Source organism: Mirounga angustirostris, unplaced genomic scaffold, assembly GCF_029215605.1.
Source record: "Mirounga angustirostris isolate CCGP_5_RB_7025 unplaced genomic scaffold, mMirAng1.0.hap1 SCAF_5, whole genome shotgun sequence".
In the NCBI taxonomy this organism is placed as follows: domain Eukaryota; kingdom Metazoa; phylum Chordata; class Mammalia; order Carnivora; family Phocidae; genus Mirounga; species Mirounga angustirostris.
In genome coordinates, this window is record NW_026991713.1 from 50835507 (window position 1) to 50856825 (window position 21319).

The 21319-nt window shown below is 39.6% G+C and overlaps 1 protein-coding gene across 3 annotated transcripts in view; it reads right to left on the reverse strand.

Annotated features, from left to right (window-relative positions):
• The window catches only part of LEMD3 (LEM domain containing 3), a 68574-nt gene extending 55720 nt beyond the window's left edge, over nucleotides 1-12854 (reverse strand). For all 3 annotated transcript variants that reach the window (XM_045873032.3, XM_064590946.1, XM_045873031.3), the window contains exon 1: nucleotides 11274-12854. In XM_045873032.3, the coding sequence (XP_045728988.2) occupies nucleotides 11274-12813 (1540 nt within the window). In that variant the 5' untranslated portion in view covers nucleotides 12814-12854. The remainder of the gene's footprint in view (nucleotides 1-11273) is intronic.
• Between the last annotated feature and the right edge of the window lie 8465 nt (nucleotides 12855-21319).

Here is a 21319-nt window from a genome sequence, read left to right on the forward strand (position 1 = left end):
TCTAGTAATCTGAATGTAATTCAAATAATTTATTCAAATTCATTAAGGACATATTAAGTATAAATCTACCCTGAAATAGCACCTTGTAAAAGAACTGAGATAATTTTTACAATTCAAAGAGCATGATGAGTAAGAGCATCCCAAAATCTTTCTCAAAAGGCAGAATACTGAAACCCTTAAAATTTTTCTTACGCCAACAAAAGCTTTATTAGTCATTCTGTTTTCTTTTTCTAAACAGGAGCTAACTTTCCCCTTATCGCCTGGGCTGGTCATGTGACAGAATCAAAAGGCCATCCCTCTCTCCTACATGTCTAGTTTGAAGAGTTGTACAAAGCAGTTTACAATAGGAAACGGTGAGAAGAAATTAAAGGAATACTCCCAATAAGAAATGAGTGAGAATTTAGGGGACATCACTTCTACTTTAAGCTAAGAAGTCCTTTATACCACTTTATATCTTTATACCATCAAGCATGGCCATTTATCCAGGGCAGGTAGGTAAGAGATTTAGTTCTGCCACTGCTCAGCTATTTCTAATTCACTGTAGTGACTTACGATTTAATTACTCCATTATTTGTATTATATTTCTATTAGACAGCTCTGGTCTAAACAAATCACATCTTTGATACAGTTTCAAATGGGAAATGGGATGAAAATTTCATTATGTGCTTCATATCAATTATCTAGGAGACTGAGATCCTAATGCACTTTAAATTCCTTATAATTTAAGTAGCATGATTTTAATATCCTGCTTATAAAATTCATTTTATTATTTTATGCTCCCCAATCTCTCGATTACCTCAGTCTAAGCCTATTCACAGGGATGCACCTTATCTTCCCACTTCTGTAATAACAGTGCTCGTGGTAGCTTACAAACTTGCTGAAGAACAACATGTGAAAAGCCATCCTTCTCTACCAGCTGCACACGTTGTCTGTTCTTCAGATAATGTTAACAGAAGCTTACTCTGAAGACCCATTGACATTCCCAAGAAATGTTTTTCTGTCTCAAATTCACTACTATATTTTGCATTAAGGCAACATATCCCATCTCTGACTCTCCTATCAGCGAATCAACCTTCTAGTGGTCAACAAGAGTAAAATCTAATTTTAAATTGGGCTTCATTACCTATTAAATTAACATAACTGCAAAAATAAGAACATTCCTTTTCAGCACCCAGAAATAAAGCACTAATGAGGTAATATAAAAAGATGACTCCTTTTATCGGCTCGGACAGCTTGAAAGTAAGGCTGAAAGATACTGATGAGGATTATAAATTTAACGGACTCTTCTATTACTTACTAACATCACTGACAAGATGTCATACACAGTGCTGACCATGTGTTTTTTAAGTAGACTACTGTAGCTGGGAAATTCTAACTTAATGTATTAAAAAATATAGTTATATATCACTTCAAATTTCTCCAAAGCATTTCCATAGACATTATCACATTAGTTTCCTACAAAAGTTACTGGCTAGAAGTTGATTTTATTATTCCCTCATTTGACAGATGCAAAAGCCAAGGACCAGAGGTTGTAAGTGACTTAACTGCCCAAATAAAGTTAGTAGGTGAGAAAAGATGCATAAAAAAAAAAAATCTGCTGCCTAGTGGTTAGATTGTGGACCCTGAAATCAGATCATGGGTTCAAATGGCTAGTTCCAAAACTTAGTAGCTATGGGATACTGGACAAGTCACTTGTAACCATATTCCATCTACATTTCAGTTTTCTCAGATAATAATAGTAGTTCCCCTCATAAAAACTAAGATAATTGCCCATACATAGAAAATTCTCAATAAATCCTTTTATCATTTAAGGCTTTAGAATTTGAAAGAAGGAACATTTGGAGATGACATGTTTTAAAAACAGGACTTTTTTGTCATAAGAATACTTCTAGAACATCTTGAACTATAAGCATAAACACTTCATATTGATAACATTTTCATTTTTGGCAAATTCATTCTTCATGTCTCCTTTTTTACTTTTTAAAATATTTCTAAAAATCTGCAAGAAATGAAACTTTTTTTGTATAGAGTATACACTGTGGTAAACTTTATCATAGGGCATATTCAAATTTGCAGAAATTAATTTTTCAAGTTATGTTTCCTAAGTCACAATAAACAAATCTTAAACAGTATTGCATGGTAACCAAATCTCAATTCTGGGGGATAGCTAGTGCATAAATTTTTAGGAGAAAGAAGAGAATGCCACCACAATGTAGGAGAAAGGGAGGCAGTGTATGTATCTGGGGGAAGAGCTTCACTCCTATAGTTCCAGAAAGTATATACTCATCTTCTGATATTATGTGGCACATAGTAGGTGCTCAATAAGTAATTTGTAAGTGGGTGAACTGGATGAATGAATAGGAGAAACTTAATTTTGCTTCAAGTGAACTAAATCAAACAAGAAAGCATCTGTGACACCATGGGAGGTACCCTTATAAACCTACAAAGTCATTAATCAGGCTGACCAAGAGTCTAAGCCAGAGCCCAGGGACTAGAAGAAACAGTTATTCTAAGATTTTCCCCCCTCTCCTAATTAATTTCAATGACCCTCTGTGTATGGAGATTTAAAAAAGTATATCTAGGTGAATTCCTATAGAGCTTCCTTTATTAAGTATAAAGTACTTTCAGGAATTTGCCACAATCAGCAAATTCCTTTTGTACACATATACATATAAAAGGTTATTTCTAATTGCAAAACAATATTAATGTTCTGCTATGTGTTAAAATGTTCAATGCTCCTAAACCACTTTTTCCTATTCATGTCACATTCAAGGCGGGAAGCAATTGTTGGTGCGTATTTATCACTCAATTAGTTCAGGACAGCTGAACTAAACTCTTGCATAGCTTTGCACCCAAGCCTTGTTTCTAAATGTTAGCTTGCAGTCTGATATCATTGTAAGCAAAAAGCTGTGGCCATTGAGCAATAAATCTGCTACCCAGACAAAAACGTAGTATAATTTTAAATCTATACCTCTAGAACTAAAGAAAAAATTAAGACACCATAAAAGTAAATATATTATGGCTTCCACATGATCTGTTATCCTATTTTCAGACATTATTACCTCCATTAGTATAAATTTTTATAATCCTTTTAAAAAGTTAATTTCCTTAGAAATAAATTTTCAAAGGAATGATGTCAAACAGGTAAAATTTAACTATATAAAACAAATATTAAAACCTAAACACTTTCTTCCTGGTCAACTCGTTTAAAAATTATTTTGACACTGTTAATAAAGATTATTAAGTAAATCAAGATTTTCTTTTAAAACTATCACTTGTGAGATTCAGGTTAAAGCACACATTATTAAAACAGCAAAGCAAGGTTACCGCTCAAATATACTGCTACTGGTTCACTTTAAAATCTTTTAAAAATAAATTCTGAGTATGGAAGTCAAAATCTAAAGTTATCAAACAATAATTGTCATTAACAATTTCCACAATTAGTATGAGGTTATGTTCCCAAATTAAATGGTAGCTATTTTTAGTGTAAAATAAATGTAAGATTAAAATAAAGATGTATCATTATGATATAATTTTCATAAAGAAGTTACTACTACTACTTGTTTTCCATATATTTAGGAGATTCCCAATACTTAAAGGTATACTTCATTTTTAAACTACTTATAAACTAGATTAAATCTCTTTGTGCTGATGTTATAAATTTCTTTGCAGTAAGGTTCCTTTTATTTATGTAAAATATTTTTCAGACAGGTAAAGTTAATATAAAATAATTAATGAGCAAGAAGTTAGTTTTAAAACTTTACAACTCTACTGAGAATCATGAAAACATTTGATTTTTTTAACCTTTTTTTTTTTTTTAAAGATTTATTTATTTATTTGAGAGACACAGAGAGTACAAGCAGGGGGAAAGGCAGAGGCAGAGGGAGAAAGAGACTCCCCGCTGAGCTGGGAGCACGACATGGGGCTGGATCCCAGGACCTGGAGATCATGACCTGAGCCGAAGGCAGATCCTTAACCATCTGAGCCACTCAGGCACCCGAAAATATCTGATTTTTAAAAAGTATCCCTGAAATTACAGAATGGATCATTTCCACTGAAAGAAATAAAAAGCATAGAAAAAACACATATGAAGTTTTTTTTTTAAAGGAGCAAAAAACTGGAGCACAATTATACTATACTTAAAGGTCTTTACATCTTGAAAATTGAACAATGGAAAAACATAAGTTTTATAATAATGTAAAATCAGAGGACCACTTTACCCACCAGTTTTGAGACTGCAAATCTTTTAAAAATTAGAAATAGTATCATGCTTTACAGTTTTACATATTATAGTTTGCATTATATTCCAGCAGATTGATCCACTCATATATATCAATGAATTAATGAGTTAATCTAAAATCTTAAGTAAGGGGCGCCTGGGTGGCTCAGTCGTTAAGCGTCTGCCTTCAGCTCAGGTCATGATCCCAGGGTCCTCGGATCGAGCCCCACCATCGGGCTCCCTGCTCAGTGGGAAACCTGCTTCTCCCTCTCCCACTCCTCCCGCTTGTGTTCCCTCTCTCGCTTTCTCTGTCAAATAAATAAAATCTTTAAAAAAATAAATAAATAAAATAAAACTTCAAGTAAGGATAAACAGTTCCACATGATTCCTAATTGTTGCCTGAGTACAAATTTATACCTCCTTGTCCTAAAGTTGTTAGATTTCATAGACTATTCCGGCAATTCTAGGATTTCATGCATTAATCTGCTTCGCCCATCCATATCTTTCATAATTTTCTGGGTAACAATAATGGTAGAGAACATATACACAGTCCTTACGTACTTACTTACACATGTTAAAAGGCAACCAAGCAGAGTGCTTAAGACACACTATCTGAATCCAAACACTGCCTCTGTGCTTACTAGCCACATAACCCTGGGCAAGTTCAACTTTCTTCATCTACAAAATGGAACAAATACCTACCTCATGAAGGTTAAATAACAAAACTGTCCAGCTCAATGCCTGGCACATAATGCTACACAGGGTTAACTGCTGTTACTAGTATTATCATGTGTCATGTACTGAGCCAAGTACTTTACATGCATCATTCCATTTAATTCTCACTTAATTCTATTTTACAGATGAGGATACTGAGGTTCACAGTGGTTCAGCAACTTGACTTTAATAGAAAAGCAAGGGCCAATATTCAAACCCAGATCTGCCTCCTTAATCCAAGCCCTGGTATCTATGCCAATTTTCTCAAACTAGGCTCCCTGGATATACTCATGGGGAATTCACATGTTTTCACTCTGATGATTTTTATTTTAAATTATTCTAGAGATAATTTTCAAATGAAAGACATTTCCAAAGAGTAGATTTTATTTAAATCATCAAACTGGGATATACAAACTTCTGGTGTTCCCAGGAATATTCTTCGAGGCCTAGAATTTTTTTTTCCCTTACAAAATAGTCAACTTTGAAAAACTTTAAATGTAACATTCAGCCTTCATTCTTCAAGAATGAGGGAAACAACTATTTTTCAAAATCCTTATGCCTATTTCATTATACACACCAAGTTTGGGAACAAGTGGCTAGTCTAATTACTTGGAAAAGAATTTTTTTTTTAAAAAAGCAACTATAAGGATGCCTGGGTGATTCAGTCGGTTAAGCATCTGCCTTCGGCTCAGGTCAGATCCCAGGGTCCTGGAATCAAGCCCTGCATCAGGCTCCCTGATCAGTGGGAAGTCTGCCTCTCCCCCAGTTCATGCTCTCTAATAAATAAAATCTTTACCAAAAAAAAAAAAAAAAAGATCAACTTGATCATGCTAGTCTTCTGCTTAAAAACCTCCATGGATTCCTACTGCTCAACTTACAGAATCAAGTCCAAATTTGGAAACAGAGCTTCTGATCATTTGAGGCTGATCACGCTCACAGTGAATTCTCCCCTTTTACAAAGGGGAGGATTTTATCATCTAATATCTGATACACTTTTTTTTTTTTTTAAGATTTTATTTATTTATTTGAGAGAGAGCATGAGAGGGAAGAGGGTCAGAGGAAGAAGCAGACTCCCCGCCGAGCAGGGAGCCCGATGTGGGACTCGATCCAGGGACTCCGGGATCATGACCTGAGCCGAAGGCAGTCGCTTAACCAACTGAGCCACCCAGGCGCCCTATCTGATACACTTCTTAATCATTTTTGTGACTATTAATAATGGAGTGGAGGCTTCCTCAAGAATGAGATTTCTTTTGCATCCTTCGCAATACTGAGTATTGTTAGATACTGAGTAGGTAACCAACTACTGAGTTGATGATGAGTTGATTCAGTGCACATAAAGTGGGTATCTGATATGTGATCATTTTCAATAAATATTTACTAAGGAACGAACTTGTGCCAAGGACACTGATGTGACTTGGGTCTACTGAGCAATTCCCCTATGCCAGGCAACAACACTAAAAACTTTACATACATTACCTCACGTAATGCTTATAGCCACCCTGAGGCAGGTATTACCATCTGCATTTTTAGTATGAGGGAACTGAGTTATCTTCTAGTAAAGTCACAGAGCAAGTATAAGAGAGAAATGAGAGTCAAACTCAGAGATGAGTGTAAAGCCTGTGCCCTTTACCAGCGTATTCACTTCCTCCTACAGAAATATTTCCTCAAGGAACTGTAATCAAACTGGCACAATGGACGTACACAATTATAATACTCTATAATAAATGCTGTGAAGGATGTATAAGATCTTATTTGAGTATACCCAAATTCCAGGGTAAAGAGGATGGGAGTCAGGGAAAATATCCAGAAGTGACACTTTTAAGAATGAATAGCAGTTCAAAGAGGAAGAAACCACCTTTCCAAAGAAGGGAATAATGTGCAAAGGCATAAAGGCACAAAATTTCATGACATATTCAGTGAACACCAAGCAGTATCCAGAAAGCTCCAGTTACCCAGAAAGTAAAATGTGGTAAGAGAAACTGGTAGGAAATGAAGCTAGAAAAGCAGGCATAGTCAGATCATGAACAGTTTTGCCAAAGAATTTAGATTTTATCCAATGAGTAAGAGAAAGCCATTGAGTAATTTTAAGCAAGAGAGTGAATTATTGCATTTGTGTTTTAGAAATATTGCTCTGGCACTGAAAATGGATTGAAGAGCTACAGCCTAGAAGCAGGGACACCTGACAGAAGACTAAGCAGATCAGGCAAAAGACTAACTTAGAGCAACAGTGATGGAGAAAAAAAGATTCAAAAGACAACTGGAGGTAGAACTACAAGACTTAGTAACCAACTGGATTGAGGTTTGAGGTTTGGTAGGAGGAATGAAGGAGAAGAAGGAATCTAGATAAATTCAAAGTTCCTAGCTTGAGTCCTGGGTAGATGGAAGTGCTATTGACTAAAGCAGGGAACAGAGCAGGGGAAACAAGGTGAAAGGAAAGCCAATGAGTACAGAGGATGGGTACTTCTGGAACATCCAAAAGAAACTGTCCAATAAACAAATAGGTAAGTCTAGAACTCAGAAGAGAACATTTAAGGCAAAAAGAGGTATTAGCCAGAAACTATACAAAAGGATAGAACCAAAGACAAGAGTCCCAGAGACCACCAATATTTAAAACATAGACAGACAGGAATAAATGAAAACTGGGAGAGAGTAGTGATACAGAAGTCTGGAAAGGAGAGAGTTGCACAAAGAAGGGAGTTATCACTGTATTGAATGGATCAAAGAGGCAAAGATAAGAACTTTAATGCCTCTCTTGGATTTGGCAATTGAGTAACTTGTGACTTGAAGCAGAAGTTACAGAGGGATGGATGGTAAAGAAAGCTAAACTAGACAGGGGTTGAGTGAATGGCAGCTACAGCAAGAGATAACAATCTTGGCTGAGAGGACAGGAACAGCTGGAGGAGAACAGAGGGTTGAAGAACATTTTCAGGGTGGCAGAGATTTTAACATTTTTATAGGATGTTCTCATCCTTTCTAGGGACCAGTGGAGAGTGAGATTTTTAAATTATGCCTTGTACTTAAACTTAGTATATAGAAAATAACTCGTCATACAAGGTTAAATGAAAAAACAAGTTGCAGGATATGTATATGTATGACATCACTTTAAAATAAAATTCTGACTCCTTTCTGTGACCCTCAAGGCCTGTAGGTCCTTTATGACCTGGCCCCTGCCTACTTCTGACTCCTTCATATGCCATTCTGCCTCATTCACTATACCCCAGCCACAATGGCCACTCTATTCTGATGCTTCAACTTGCCAAGCCGGTTCTTGCCCCAAGAGTTTTGCACTCGCTGTTATTTCTGCCTGGAATGCTTTTCTCCCTGTCAATGGCTAGTTCCTTCAAGACGTTCAGGTTTCAGTTCAAACATCACCTCCTTAGAGAGGCCTGCTCACCTGTAATATTCCGTATCCCTCTACCCCCGGCAAAGTTACTATCATTAACTTGTATCAGCAACTACCATTCTCTCAAATTCTTATTTGTTTACTTGTACATCTCCCCTCCCCCCACCCCCAGAAAGCTTAAAATGATGCTTGGCACAGAGTAGTCACTCTATTGTTGAATGAAAATGTACACAAAAACACACATATAGGTGGCGCCTGGGTGGCTCAGTCGTTAAGCGTCTGCCTTCAGCTCAGGTCATGATCCCAGGGTCCTGGGATCGAGCCCCACATCGGGCTCCCTCCTTCTCGGGAGGCCTGCATCTCCCTCTGCCTGCTGCTCCCCCTGCTTGTGCTCTCTCTCTCTGTGTCAAATAAATAAAATCTTTAAAAATAAATAATTAAAAAATAAATTTAAAAAAACACACATATATATGAACGTATGTATTTAGATGAAAAGCATTAAGAAAGTTTTGAGAGGTATTATCTGAACTTATTTATACCAGGGGTGAGTGGGAGATGAGGAGAGGTATACAATACCTATTCATTTTTTGCTTCATAGATCTCTATCCACATTTTCTACAAAAATCATGTCTTTTATAATTGGAAAACAATTTTTATATAATGACTACATGAGCCTAATATAGTCAATCTATTCTGCATCTCCATTTTCTTTTGTTGGGTTGTCATGACCTAATCTCACTGCAGGCTGATCCTTAAGTTGTTTTGGTAGGACAGTTCAAAGTTAGAATCTTGGGATCATCTACTCCAACCCCCTAGTTTTACAGATGAGGAAGCAGAGACTTATAGTAATATAATAAAAGTAATTTAATTAATAAAACTAGGGTATTGATAAATTTTCAAAGACCAAATGATTAAGAACTATTTAAAAGGCTAATCTACATAATTTAAATGACAACTAATAAAAGCTTACCAAAGCTTACTCTCATATATAACCTACAATCTTCTGGTGAAATTATTACTCGAAGTAAAACTATTTCCTTAAGCACATTATTTGACCAATGAACCCTATGGTTAAGCTCTGGTTAACCATTATACTATGACAAAGGATTCAGAATACATAAATATAGGGAGGAAAATTATTCACCGTTAGATGTGCAGACTAACTGAATTAGCAGGCACTTCTTTCCACCAGGGTATACAGTAAGTCAAATATGTAATATAGTTAAGGATTCATTATACTTTGATTCAAATTTCTGTATCAATGTCTACAGTGTATTTTTAATGGAATAAAAATTAAACGCTGTGGGGCGCCTGGGTGGCTCAGTTGGTTAAGCGACTGCCTTCGGCTCAGGTCATGATCCTGGAGTCCCGGAATCGAGTCCCGCATCGGGCTCCCTGCTCGGCAGGGAGTCTGCTTCTCCCTCTGACCCTCCCCCCTCTCATGCTCTCTCTCTCTCATTCTCTCTCAAATAAATAAATAAATAAATATCTTTAAAAAAAAAAAAATTAAACGCTGAATAAGAAATGCACTACTAAATATTTACAGAAATGACTTAACTATTTCTCTTTACATACATACCGTAGTTTACCAGGAATACAACAAATTTTATCTAAACTTCTGAATAATGCCACTTTGTGTAAAGTTATTTAATAAACTACCTCATTGATCCTTACAACATCCCCATAGAGAGCAGAAATTATTACTCCTATTTAATACAGAAAAATGAGGCTCAGAGGTTAAGGAAAGGGAAGCTCAAACTCTTGCTTACTCCCCCTTGCTCAAGGTATCCTAACCACTCTAACCTACAGGAACGCTCTTGCTCAACTCAAAGCCTTTCTTCTTATCATCTCTGCCCAGAATGCTCTCCTGTCTCCCTACAATGCTGTCTCCTCCTGCTTCAGGTCTCCCCTCAAATAGTAGCTACTCTCACCATCTCTCAAGTAGCCTATACCAACTATTCCATCCTTATTTCCTTCACAGAACACAAAATTACCTGTACTTATCCTCTTGTGTTGAAGGACAGAAATACTCTGATTTATCCTACAGCATAGAAGATGATGCTGGGCTTACTGAATGAACGAACACACACCTGCCCACAGCGCTTTAGAGCAAGTAAATGGCAGGGCCTAAAAACCAATACCAGATAAATGGTAAACTCCTGCCCTGCCCTACCACTACTTTTTCACTGGTGTGAGGGAAGACACTTTGGCCTGGGCAATCAGTTCTTTTTTAAAGATTTTATTTATTCATTTGAGAAAGAGAGAGAGAGAGAGAGAGAGAGAGAGAGAGCACACGCAGGGGGAGAGGGAGAGGGAGAAGCAGACTCCCTGCTAAGCTAGGAGCCGGACGCCGGGCTCCATCCCAGGATCCCGAGATCAGGACCCTGAGGCGAAGGCAGATGCCTAACCATCTGAGCCACCCAGGCGCCCCCTGGGCAATTAATTTTGAGCTGTGTCTTCCTATCTTCTATATTCGCTCACGTTAAAGGAAATATAGAAACTATAGAAAATATAGAACTACAGAACTTAATATTCCAAAATATTTAACTGGAATTTCAAGAGCTCTTACATTGCCTCTTAGAATCACAACTGAATTTGAAAAAACATCTATGATGTTCCATAACAACCAAAATACTTCAAAATTGTTAATTAACTGGCATCTGCACACATAGTTAATTTAAGGCTAAAAAGTAAATTTAAGTCACACACATAAATGCATTTTACTAACAGGCTTGTAACATTTTGTTCTTTTAGAAGATGCTCTGAATTCCCCAATAGATCACACACAGAAATTTTAAAACCAGGCATGGGGCTATCGTTCTGATAATGGCAATAATGTTCTTTCTTAAAGAAAGATGACACAAATGCACCCGATCTGCTGCGGTGTCACTACGTTCTTGCAAACAGGGGTCACCTCGTGTAAAATGCCCAGTGTGGTTACAAGAGACCCCGAGCAACATCCCCTTTGTTACCTTACCCAGAGGGTTTAATACTTACTGCTGAGCCCTCCATCCTCGGATACTCCTGTCCCTCTCATTCCTAGGTAAGTCAGTCCCAATATTAGGAAAAACAAGCAGGCAGCAGTTAAGAGAAACATCGACAAGTAGTGGGCACTGAAACCCCCTGTAGGGGACACCTCCTCCCGTTTAAATTGCTGGAGAAGTTCCTCCTCGGGTTCGGCAAGCTTCGGTTTGTTGTATGTGTTTTTCAGGTAGGTATGATTGGAGCCCGTATGATTGGAGTGATTGATCCTGAGTGAACTAGAGGCAGCCACCGAGGCACCGGGAGGGAGGCTGTTGGAAAAAATCCTGGGGGAGTCCACACCGAAGGCCCCACCGCCGATATGATTATTGGTTTTAAGAAGGGAGCCTGTGGACGAATCCAAGGTTGAGTCCATGTCAGTCAGTGGCGGGGGCAGGAGAGGGGCCAGTTTCTTAGCGTTGACACGGTACCTAGGAATGGGGCTGGAGTCCAGGGGATCACACCCTCCTCCCTGCTCCGCCGCCGCCGACTCTTCGAGGTTTCGGCTCCTGTCTAGACTCCCCGCAGCCGCCGCCCTGTCATTCATCGGGATTCCTCCCCCTCCCTGAACTGAGGTCTCCGGCCGGCCGCCGGCAGATTTAGCAGTCAGCGAAGAGAGAGGCTTACTATGGCTCCGTCTGGGCCGATGCCGGGAAAGGGAGTCGTCCTTTAATACCTGTCTGCTGGAGGCCACGTCGTCGTCCTCCTCTTCCTCCGAGTCCGAATAGTTCTCCCGGCAGCTGTAGGAGAGAAGCCGGCTGCCATTCACGGTCCGGCTCGCCCACAGCGGCTCCTCGGCCTCTGGGTCCCTGTCCTCTCCGTCGTCCCCCTCCTCCTCCTCGCCCTCCGCGGCTCCATCTCTCGCCGACGGGGTCTGCAGCTCGGGAGCCGCCGGCCGCCGGGCCCCCCACCACGAGTGGGGCTTCCTTCGCTCGGCCGAGGTGCTGTTAGTCACCTCGCTGGCGGCCAGGGGCGCCGACAGCGGCTTGAGCCCGCGGTACTGGAGCGAAGCCCGGTCTTTCCTGCCGCCGCCGCCGCCGCCGCCGCCGCCGCCGCCGGCCTGGTCCCGGGGACTGGCCTCCACGTCCGACTCGTCCGAGCTGAAGCCCAGCAGCACTTTGCTGCCAGCCGTGGGGGCGGCCGAGGCGCCCCCGGGCCCTCCCAAGGGGCTCTCCGGGCCCGAGGCCGAGATTCGGCCCAGGCCCCCAGGAGTCCGCAAGTAGGAGAGGTCGCCCGAGACCGGCCGGACCCCCAGCCCCGTGGCGGCCGCCGCCGGTCCCGCCGCCGCAACGGCGGCGGCTGCCGTGTTATTGTTATTACTGTTCCGCGTCTTGTTGCCGCGGCCCCCAGACCGGTGCTGCTGCTGCTCTTCCTCTCGAAGCTTCTTCAGCTTCTTGAGGTAGACCGGGCGGGTGCTCTCCGTCACTGGGCCAGGAGACAGGCCGTAACGGCGGAGCTGAGAGAAAAGCTCCTCATCCGAGAGCTGCTGAGGCGCCGAAGCCGCTGCCGCCGCCATTTTCTCTCCAGGGTGTTTTACAAGCTCCGCGCTACCGGAAGTGACGCGCCGCCCTAGACCCTGAACTAGACCGGGCTGCGTCGCCCTCCCAGCGCCACGGGCGCCTTGGCCAATGGGAGGCGCGGGAGGAGCTCACCTGAGCGGGAAAAGGCCACCTGAGCGGCGCGCGGCTCAGCAGGCGGAGAGTTTTTCCCATCCGAGTAGTAACCAGTGGCACTCTTCTCCCTCCTTTCGGTCGCCTTCTCCCGCTGTTCTCTGCTCTGCCCTTCCAAGTGCCTTTCCCGGGAGCTGCCTCTTCCTAAACCATACCTTGACCTCTTCCCAGGTTCCTGCCACCGCACAGTAATAATTGAAAGGAAATACGCCTTGAAATTCAAGGCATTAGTTTTCTTCCCATCCAGTTCCTGCTGCCGCGGGGAACCTAGAAAGATTAAAAGAAATCCTCACGGCCAGACTAGATTGGCAATTTCCCTGTCTGACTCCTGGTTTCTTTCCACTTTGTCTTCCCGCTTGACTTACAAAAAAAAAGAAAAAAGTGAGTTTCTCTCGCTGCTCTTTTTGAGAAGCCTCTCCTCTATTACAAAGAAAAGATAGAGTAAACCAGTACCAATACAATTTTCTTCCAGAGTAATGGCTATTCATTCTTTAGTGGTTGTAAGGTATCATTTTTTCCCTTTTAAAATCTGGTAACCTCCTTAGATGGTCATTTTTGTAATTGAAAGCACTTATCATTTACTTCATTCTGTGACTGAAAAAAAAGACAATACTCCATCTCATTTCCTTCTTGGTACTTTTCCAACCTGTAGTTATTGTTAATGAATATTTTTATGTATTTGTTTTTTATATTATTTATTTAATTATTTCTTGTCTTATTCCTTTGAACTGTAAGCTCCGCGAGCAGAGGAACCTTGCTTCTATTATTAGCAACTTTATTCCTATGGTGCTTTGTAGTAGAAGTTCGAAAAATATTTGTTGAACTAATTAATGCATTGCAAAGCTAGGATAGTATGAGATGGATATTTTGACATGGGAATAGTGGCAAATGAGGAGAAGAAACCTGAACACAAAATCAAAAACCAGAAACATTAAGATCTGGGTACACCACCTAATTTACCGAGTAGGTAATGAACCCAGAGAGGTGAAGTTTGTCCAATTTGACAATGATCACTTCCCTTTTCCTCAAAAGCTGGCAGAGCTTGAGTACGTAAACCCTAGTAGCTAACCGGTAGCACCTACCACAATATCTAGCACTCTATAGTAATTTTTCATCGAATAAGTTATTTTACCTTATTGCATTATACACATCTGAACAGAAAGATATGTTAGTCAAAAGCACAGATACTAGCTTTTCAGCATTTCGAATCCAACAGCAGAATAACACTCAGTGACCTGAATTTTTGACCTCTCTTAGCAAAAGCTTGCTATCTCCTCAAAAAAAAACTTTTATATGGAGGGGCACTTCCTTGTCCTTCGTAAGGAGACTTTAAAATATGCAAATGTAAATAATCGTTAAGCACTTATAAGAGTGTTAGCCACAATAAATTTTATCCACTATGATGATAATGACCCAGAATTTATTACCATCATTGTCTGGGTGAGAAGTCAAATGATTACAAATGTACCGGACCTGTGTCTCAGTATAGCAGAGCAGTTAAGCTGTGAGCTTTGGAGGTAAACAAAACTGGATATGGACCCAGCCCTGTCTCTTACTTTTATACTTAGTTCAACATTTGTTCTACCCTCTACTGCCTCTTCAGGTAGCAACCATAGGAGCCTGTTGGTTTGGCCTCTGATTTTCATAAACCTTTAAATATCTTCCTATAAGGATTGTCAGAATATTTGTATCTCTGACTGTGACTTTGGGCAAGTTGTTTAATTTTTCTGAGCCTTAGTATCTGTATAAACAAAAGGATGATAGACATTCCTCAGAAGGCTGTTTTAAGGATTCAGTGAGCATATGTCTGCATAATGCTTATTAGCACCACACCTAAGCATACAATGTGCACTCAATAAATGTTAGCCAATAATATAAAGCCAAGCATTGTCTGTGTTTGGCAGTGTGGCTCCTGAGAACACCATGTAACTAATTAAAGAAAATGCCACTGCACAGACAAACAGAAATGGTGAAACTTTGCCCAAGGCATTTAATAATCACATTTAATAGTTAGTGAAGATGAAGGGCTTTGGCAACCATAGTCTGGTCATTTCAGCCCCTGGAGGCAGCAAGGCTTGGAATGAACCAGCAACCAAACATCTCAAGTCTAAGTTTGGTGACTTAGGGCAAATCTTAGGCTCTCAGAACCTCAATTTATTCTTTTCTAAAATGCTGATAGTATTGTCTGCTCTCCTTGGCACACAATTAACATTCAGTAAGTATTGGTTGAGAATGATGAATGAATACTGTATGTGAAGTATGTTGTTTACACATTAGCTATTATGGCCAGATAATCATAGCAGTGAAAACCACATCTCCTATCAACGTCACATATACATGGCTTCATGTAGTCTACAAGAAATCTTTCCTCCCTGGAGATACTGAGGACATGATTTTTTGCATGAAACTATTTGGGGTAATGATTACCCTCTGTTTCGGTGTTTGAGCAGATGCATACTTTGTCAGGGCAACCTTTACTACCTCAGCACTGTCACTACTCACTTCCAACATTCTCCTCATCTACCAGGGTATCTTACTTCTCCTTCCAGGCTGGCTAACCCTGAAAGCACAAAACTCTAAATTGGCAAACTGCACCCACATACTTTACAGGGAATGCAATGTCACACTAACTCTTGCTCTATAACTTCCAAAAATTTGACTAAGGGAAATATTTATGATGGACTGCAGAATGATAGGCAGGTCCCTTTTTTCTTCTTCTAGATGTTCTTAGTTTTATCTCTGCCTTATGCCATCTTAATTTTAACTCTGCCATTCATCAGAGACCAGTGTAGCGAGAGCTGGATTACTAACACTTACACTCCCCCTGGTTTCCAGTAAAATACCTTTTACCATGTTGCCTTTCATAGTGGTGACATCAGCTTACCTTAAAGACCCTCTGAAGAATATGAAACCTGACACAATATTCAAATAAAGATATTGCTGAGGGTTTGTTTCCTTAAAGAATGTCCTTTGCGGTCTTAGTATTAGAAAGAGTTACACTGGGCGCCTGGGTGGCTCAGTCATTAAGTGTCTGCCTTTGGCTCAGGTCATGATCCCAGGGTCCTGGGATCAAGTCCCACATCGGGCTCCCTGCTTGGCAGGAAGCCTGCTTCTCCCTCTCCCACTCCCCCTGCTTGTGTTCCTGCTCTCGCTATCTCTCTCTCTCTCTCTGTCAAATAAATAAATAAAATCTTAAAAAAAAAAAAAGAGTTATACTTTTTCTCATTTATTTTTACTCTGGCAACTCATTTATTTTTGCTTTGGCTTTGTTTTGTTTTTTTATTGAGGTAAAATTCACATAAAATTAACCATTTAAAAGTATATAATTAGGGGTACCTGACTGGCTCAGTCTGTAGAGCATACAACTCTTAATCTTGGAGTTGTAAATTCTAGCCCCATGTTGGGTGTAGAGATTACTTAAAAATAAAATCTTTAAAAAAATAAATAGGGGCACCTAGGTGGCTCAGTTGGTTAAGAATCTGCCTTTGGCTCAGGTCTGAAATCAAGCCCCTCATCAGGCTCCCTGCTCAGTGGGGAGTCTGCTTTTCCCTCTCCCTCTGCACCTCCTCCCTGCTCATGCTCTCTCTCTCTCTCTCAAATAAATAATCTAAAAAAACTTTTTAAAAAATAACTAAAAAATAAAAGTACATAATTAGTGGCACTTAGTACATTTACAATGTTGTGCAAATGTCTAAAACTTTTTCATCAATCCCAAAGAAAACCTTATACCCATCAAGCAGGCATTTCCTATTTCTCCCTCTCTCCAGGCCTGCCAACCACTAACCTACTTTCTGTCGCTATGGATTTAACTACTCTGGACATTTCATATAAATGGAATCATACAACATACACCTTTTGTGTCTGATCTCTTGCACTTAGCATAATGTTTTCAAGGTTCATCCAGGATGTACCATGGATCGATACCTCATTTCTTTTTATGGCTGAATAATGTTTCATTGCATGGATATACCACATGTTGTTTATCTATTCATCCATTGATAGACATTTTGGTTGTTTCCACCTTGTGATTATTGTGAACAATTCTGCTATGAACATTGGTATACAAGTATCTGTTTGAATACTGGTTTTCAATTATTTTGGGTACATACCTAGGAAGTTCAGGTCAGATGGTAATTCAATGTTTAATTTTTTGAGGAGCCACAAAACTACTAATTTGTGTTTCACCTCATGAATAAACACTGTTGTTTTGGTGACTAGCCATGTTTTTCTCCTTGGGACAACAGCAAGGAAGTGCAGATTCAAGTCTGTGGCCCACTCATAGCAATTGTTTAGGGCTCCATTGCCTCTATTTTATAAATTAATTCCATTGCTGACTGCATCTACATTTCCTAACTTTATATTTATGTGCCTCATTTTTTAAATGATTTTATTTTATCTTCCTAATATGATATGCATTGTTAGCTGCCTTTTAATTATTTGGGGAATACCATACAATTCCTCTGACAATCCAAGGAGTAGGTTTTACTGGTTTTCATCTTTGACAGATAAAGAAACTAAGGTTAGAAAAGTTACTTGATTCCAGTCTCAAAAGAGTCAGATGGAAAATTGAAACCCATAACTTTGGAATCCAAATTTCATGTTCTTTCCGCTACAGCAAACCACCTCTTGAAGACCTTTCTTAAATTATACAGTAATATATGTCAAAATAAACTTTGTTGCCTCTTTTCTTACCCACTCTAAAGAGGAAGGAGTCTGTAATGGGGTGAGGAAAAGGACAAAAGCTTTTATAATTAACCTATTTCTTAGCTTTGTTGCCACATGCAGAAATTGGAAAGAAAACTCAAAGAAAAAACTGATTATATCACTTAGCTTTTTAGCAGATCAAAGAAGTAACACAATATTATAGTGATGTTATCACTTAACTTCTCTTAAAGTGCCCCAAGGATGTGTTCACAAGTTTTGATCTACAAAGTTCCTGATGTTTATTTTTCTTTTTAATTGCTCAACTTTTATTCAACACTAACACTGCTTCTAAGGAAGACGCCAGAATAAACAGGCTGAAAATACAACATGGTATTGAGAAATGTTGGACAAAGTCCTTATCCTATGTTACTGTGAGAATTAGCCAAGAAAATTTTGTAGCAAGAGCGTCTATTTTATTTTTCTGTATGTAACTCAAACAGGTGGGGAATGGGCATATGATTTGAGTCAACAACATATGCGTGATTGATAATTATATTCCACCCTATGCAAGAAGATGAATTTCTGATCTTATCCTAGAAGTCATGGAGAGCATTTCACATTAATACATGATGGAGAAGTGTCTCACAGTTAGGAGATTTGAGTTTTATTCCCAGTTCTGCAATTCATCAATTGTAGTAATATTTTACATTTTTATATTGCCTCATAGTCCGCAAAAATTTTTCATTATCCCACTTGACCTTTATACCAATCCTAATAGGCAAGCATTATTATCTTTGTTCTGTGGATGAGAAAACTAAGGCTCAAGAAAGTCTGGTCATTTGTCCTTTCTGAAAGCTAATAAGAACTGGAATCCAAAATCACTCCTAAGTTGTCTGGCCCTAAGTTCACTGTTCCTTCTAGCCCACCATGGTGCCTCACAATAGTGGATTCTACTGCCAAGAATGAGTCATTTAACCTTTTTTCTTCTAGTGTCTTCATCTCTAAAATGAGGAAATAAGAATCCTTGATCATTAAGATCTCTTCCAAACCCAAAATTTTCTAAAAGCATTTTCCTGTAGTATATATTATTATACTTTTTATTATATATACTTGTCTTATTTCTCTCTCTATGTTCTTGGAGATAAGGATCTGTGTCTGATTGAAATGTACACCCCTCCCAACTCCTAGCTTATTGTTGAATGTGTTGAATGAATAGTCAAGTAATGCCACATGTCACAAGATAGCATTAGGAAGATTTCAAGGTGACACACAAAGAAGTCCATTAGATATAGGAACATTTGGAAACAGGAGAGAAATAGGATTATTTGGGGAAAAAATAGGAGAAAAACAGCATGAAGTTTAAAGAATACACCTACAAAGAGGCTCATGGCAAAGGCTGTTCTAGAGATTTGGTTTCCTTAAGCAGCAAAAGACGTTTTAATACCAATTTTTTTCCTGTCCCACATCATAGGAGCAATGGATCTGAACCCAGAGAAACAAGAGGTCTGAACACATCCAGTTTAAGATTACCCATTCTTTTCAAAACAACTCTTTCCTTCAGTGTTGTTTTATTTGTTATAAGATAACTTTGTATGAAACAGGAATAGAGAATCATCAGGTTTAGCTCACTTATCCTTTGGTGTTTCTTATCTATTCTTTCCAGAAGCTTAAGCATGGCCAGTGGGGAGAGCAGGGGGGAGAGTGCTACTGTGGTGTTTGTTGATGGGATAGAAAGCTTCCTCTTCCATCACTCATGGCTTAAGACTCGCTTTTGACCTCTGCTGCTTGCCTCCAAGTGAGAACGTTTTCTGTCCATCCACACTAAGCGGAACATTTCTGAGTGGCGTGTGTTCTTTCTTTGTTCTTCTGGCCTCTGAAGCATAGGTCCCCAACGATCAGCAATGTCATTGGGTTCCCTCCCTGCTACAAAGCCTGAAATTTCTCTCCAGCCGAAGCTGGGGCCATCTTAGCCTCACCTCATTAGTTCCCCTTTTCTCAGTGATCACTGTCTTTCATTGCCTGAAGTCCAATGGCTTGGGACTGTTTTCTATTTTCAGTTGTTTCATGCTAGAGGATAATTCTAATCCCTGTTGTTCCATTTTGATGAAATCCCAGTACATGGGCGTGTAATATACTAATCTGTCTACATTTTTTCCTGTTTGAAACATTCCAAAATAAAAAGTTCTTTTCTTTTTTAAAAAGGTGAAGACCTGATGTTTGGTAGCACAGAAGGTTTTTGAAGGATAACGGTATTGTGTAATGGGAGTTTTATTCAGTTGAATTATCCATAAGATATAAAGAGTCTCTCTTTTGGGACCCTAAGCATTTTTCTCTAAAATCTACATAACTAATTTTTTACTTCGGAATACAAAAAGTTAGAGTAATATCATGAACATCTGTGCCCATACTACCCCTTTGGGTATCTGCCATTTTACCCTCTAAATGTGGTATTTCTCATTCTTGGGCATCATCTCTTTCCTTTCTCTCTGTCTCTCTCTGTCTCTCCCTTCCTCTCTCTCTCTCTCTCCATATATGTGTGTGTGTATGTGTGTGTATCTCATACAATTTATATAAAACATGTATATGTATTTTATATATGATGTCATTTATATATGCATGTATGTCTATGTATATATATATTCTTCTGCAATTTAAATTTTTGCCCAACATTTTATTTGTGAGATTAAGACACATGTAACTAGTTCAATCATTTTCACTGTATCAAATCAATTAATGGCACGTTTACTTTTTACCTGCTCGTGTATATTTTGTCAGTCTCTGATTAAAACTACAGGGCTTGTTTATTCATTTGTTCAACAGATAATTTATTGAGTGCTTATTGTGGGCCAAACATTGTTCTAGGTGATGGGGATATTACAATTAATAAAAGTAACGTCATAGACCTTACATTTCAGCTTAAGAAGATTGACGTTAAACAAATAACATGTGGGGGCGCCTGGGTGGCTCAGTCATTGAGCGTCTGCCTTCAGCTCAGGTCATGATCCCCCCCGCATCAGGCTCCCTGCTCAGCTGGGAGTCTGCTTCTCCCTCTGCCCCTCCCCCTGCTTGTGTTCCCTGTTGCACTGTCTCTCTCTCTCTGTCAAATAAGTAAATAAAATTTAAAAAAAATAACAAATAACATGTGATATGTCAGTTAGTGATAGATGCTAAGGAGAAAAACAAAGCAAGGTAAAATGGACTAGAGAGTAAAGATGACAGGTTGGCGGTGCTATTTTATATGGGTAGTTAGGAAGACCTTTCTGATAAAGTGACGTTCAAGGAGGCATCTGAAAGGAATGGCAAGGGCAAAAACCTGGAGTGGGCATGTGCAAGGTGGGATCATGCTTGGAAAAGAAAGAAGGCCAGAACGGCTGAGGTGTGAGCCATGGGACATGAAATCAGATCAGTGGTGGAGGTGGAGTACAGATCTTGTAGGGCCTTTTAGGCCACGGTAAGGATTTTGGATTTCACTCTGAGTGGGATAGAAGCCATTGTAGGGTTTTGAGGAAAGGAACAAAATGATCTACTTTACTTTTTTTTTTTTTTTTGAGATTTTATTTATTTGACAGAGAGAGACACAGTGAGAGAGGGAACACAAGCAGGGGGAGTGGGAGAGGGAGAAGCAGGCTTCCCGCCAAGCAGGGAGCCCGATGCGGTGCTCGATCCCAGGACCCTGGGATCATGACCCAAGCCGAAGGCAGGCGTTTA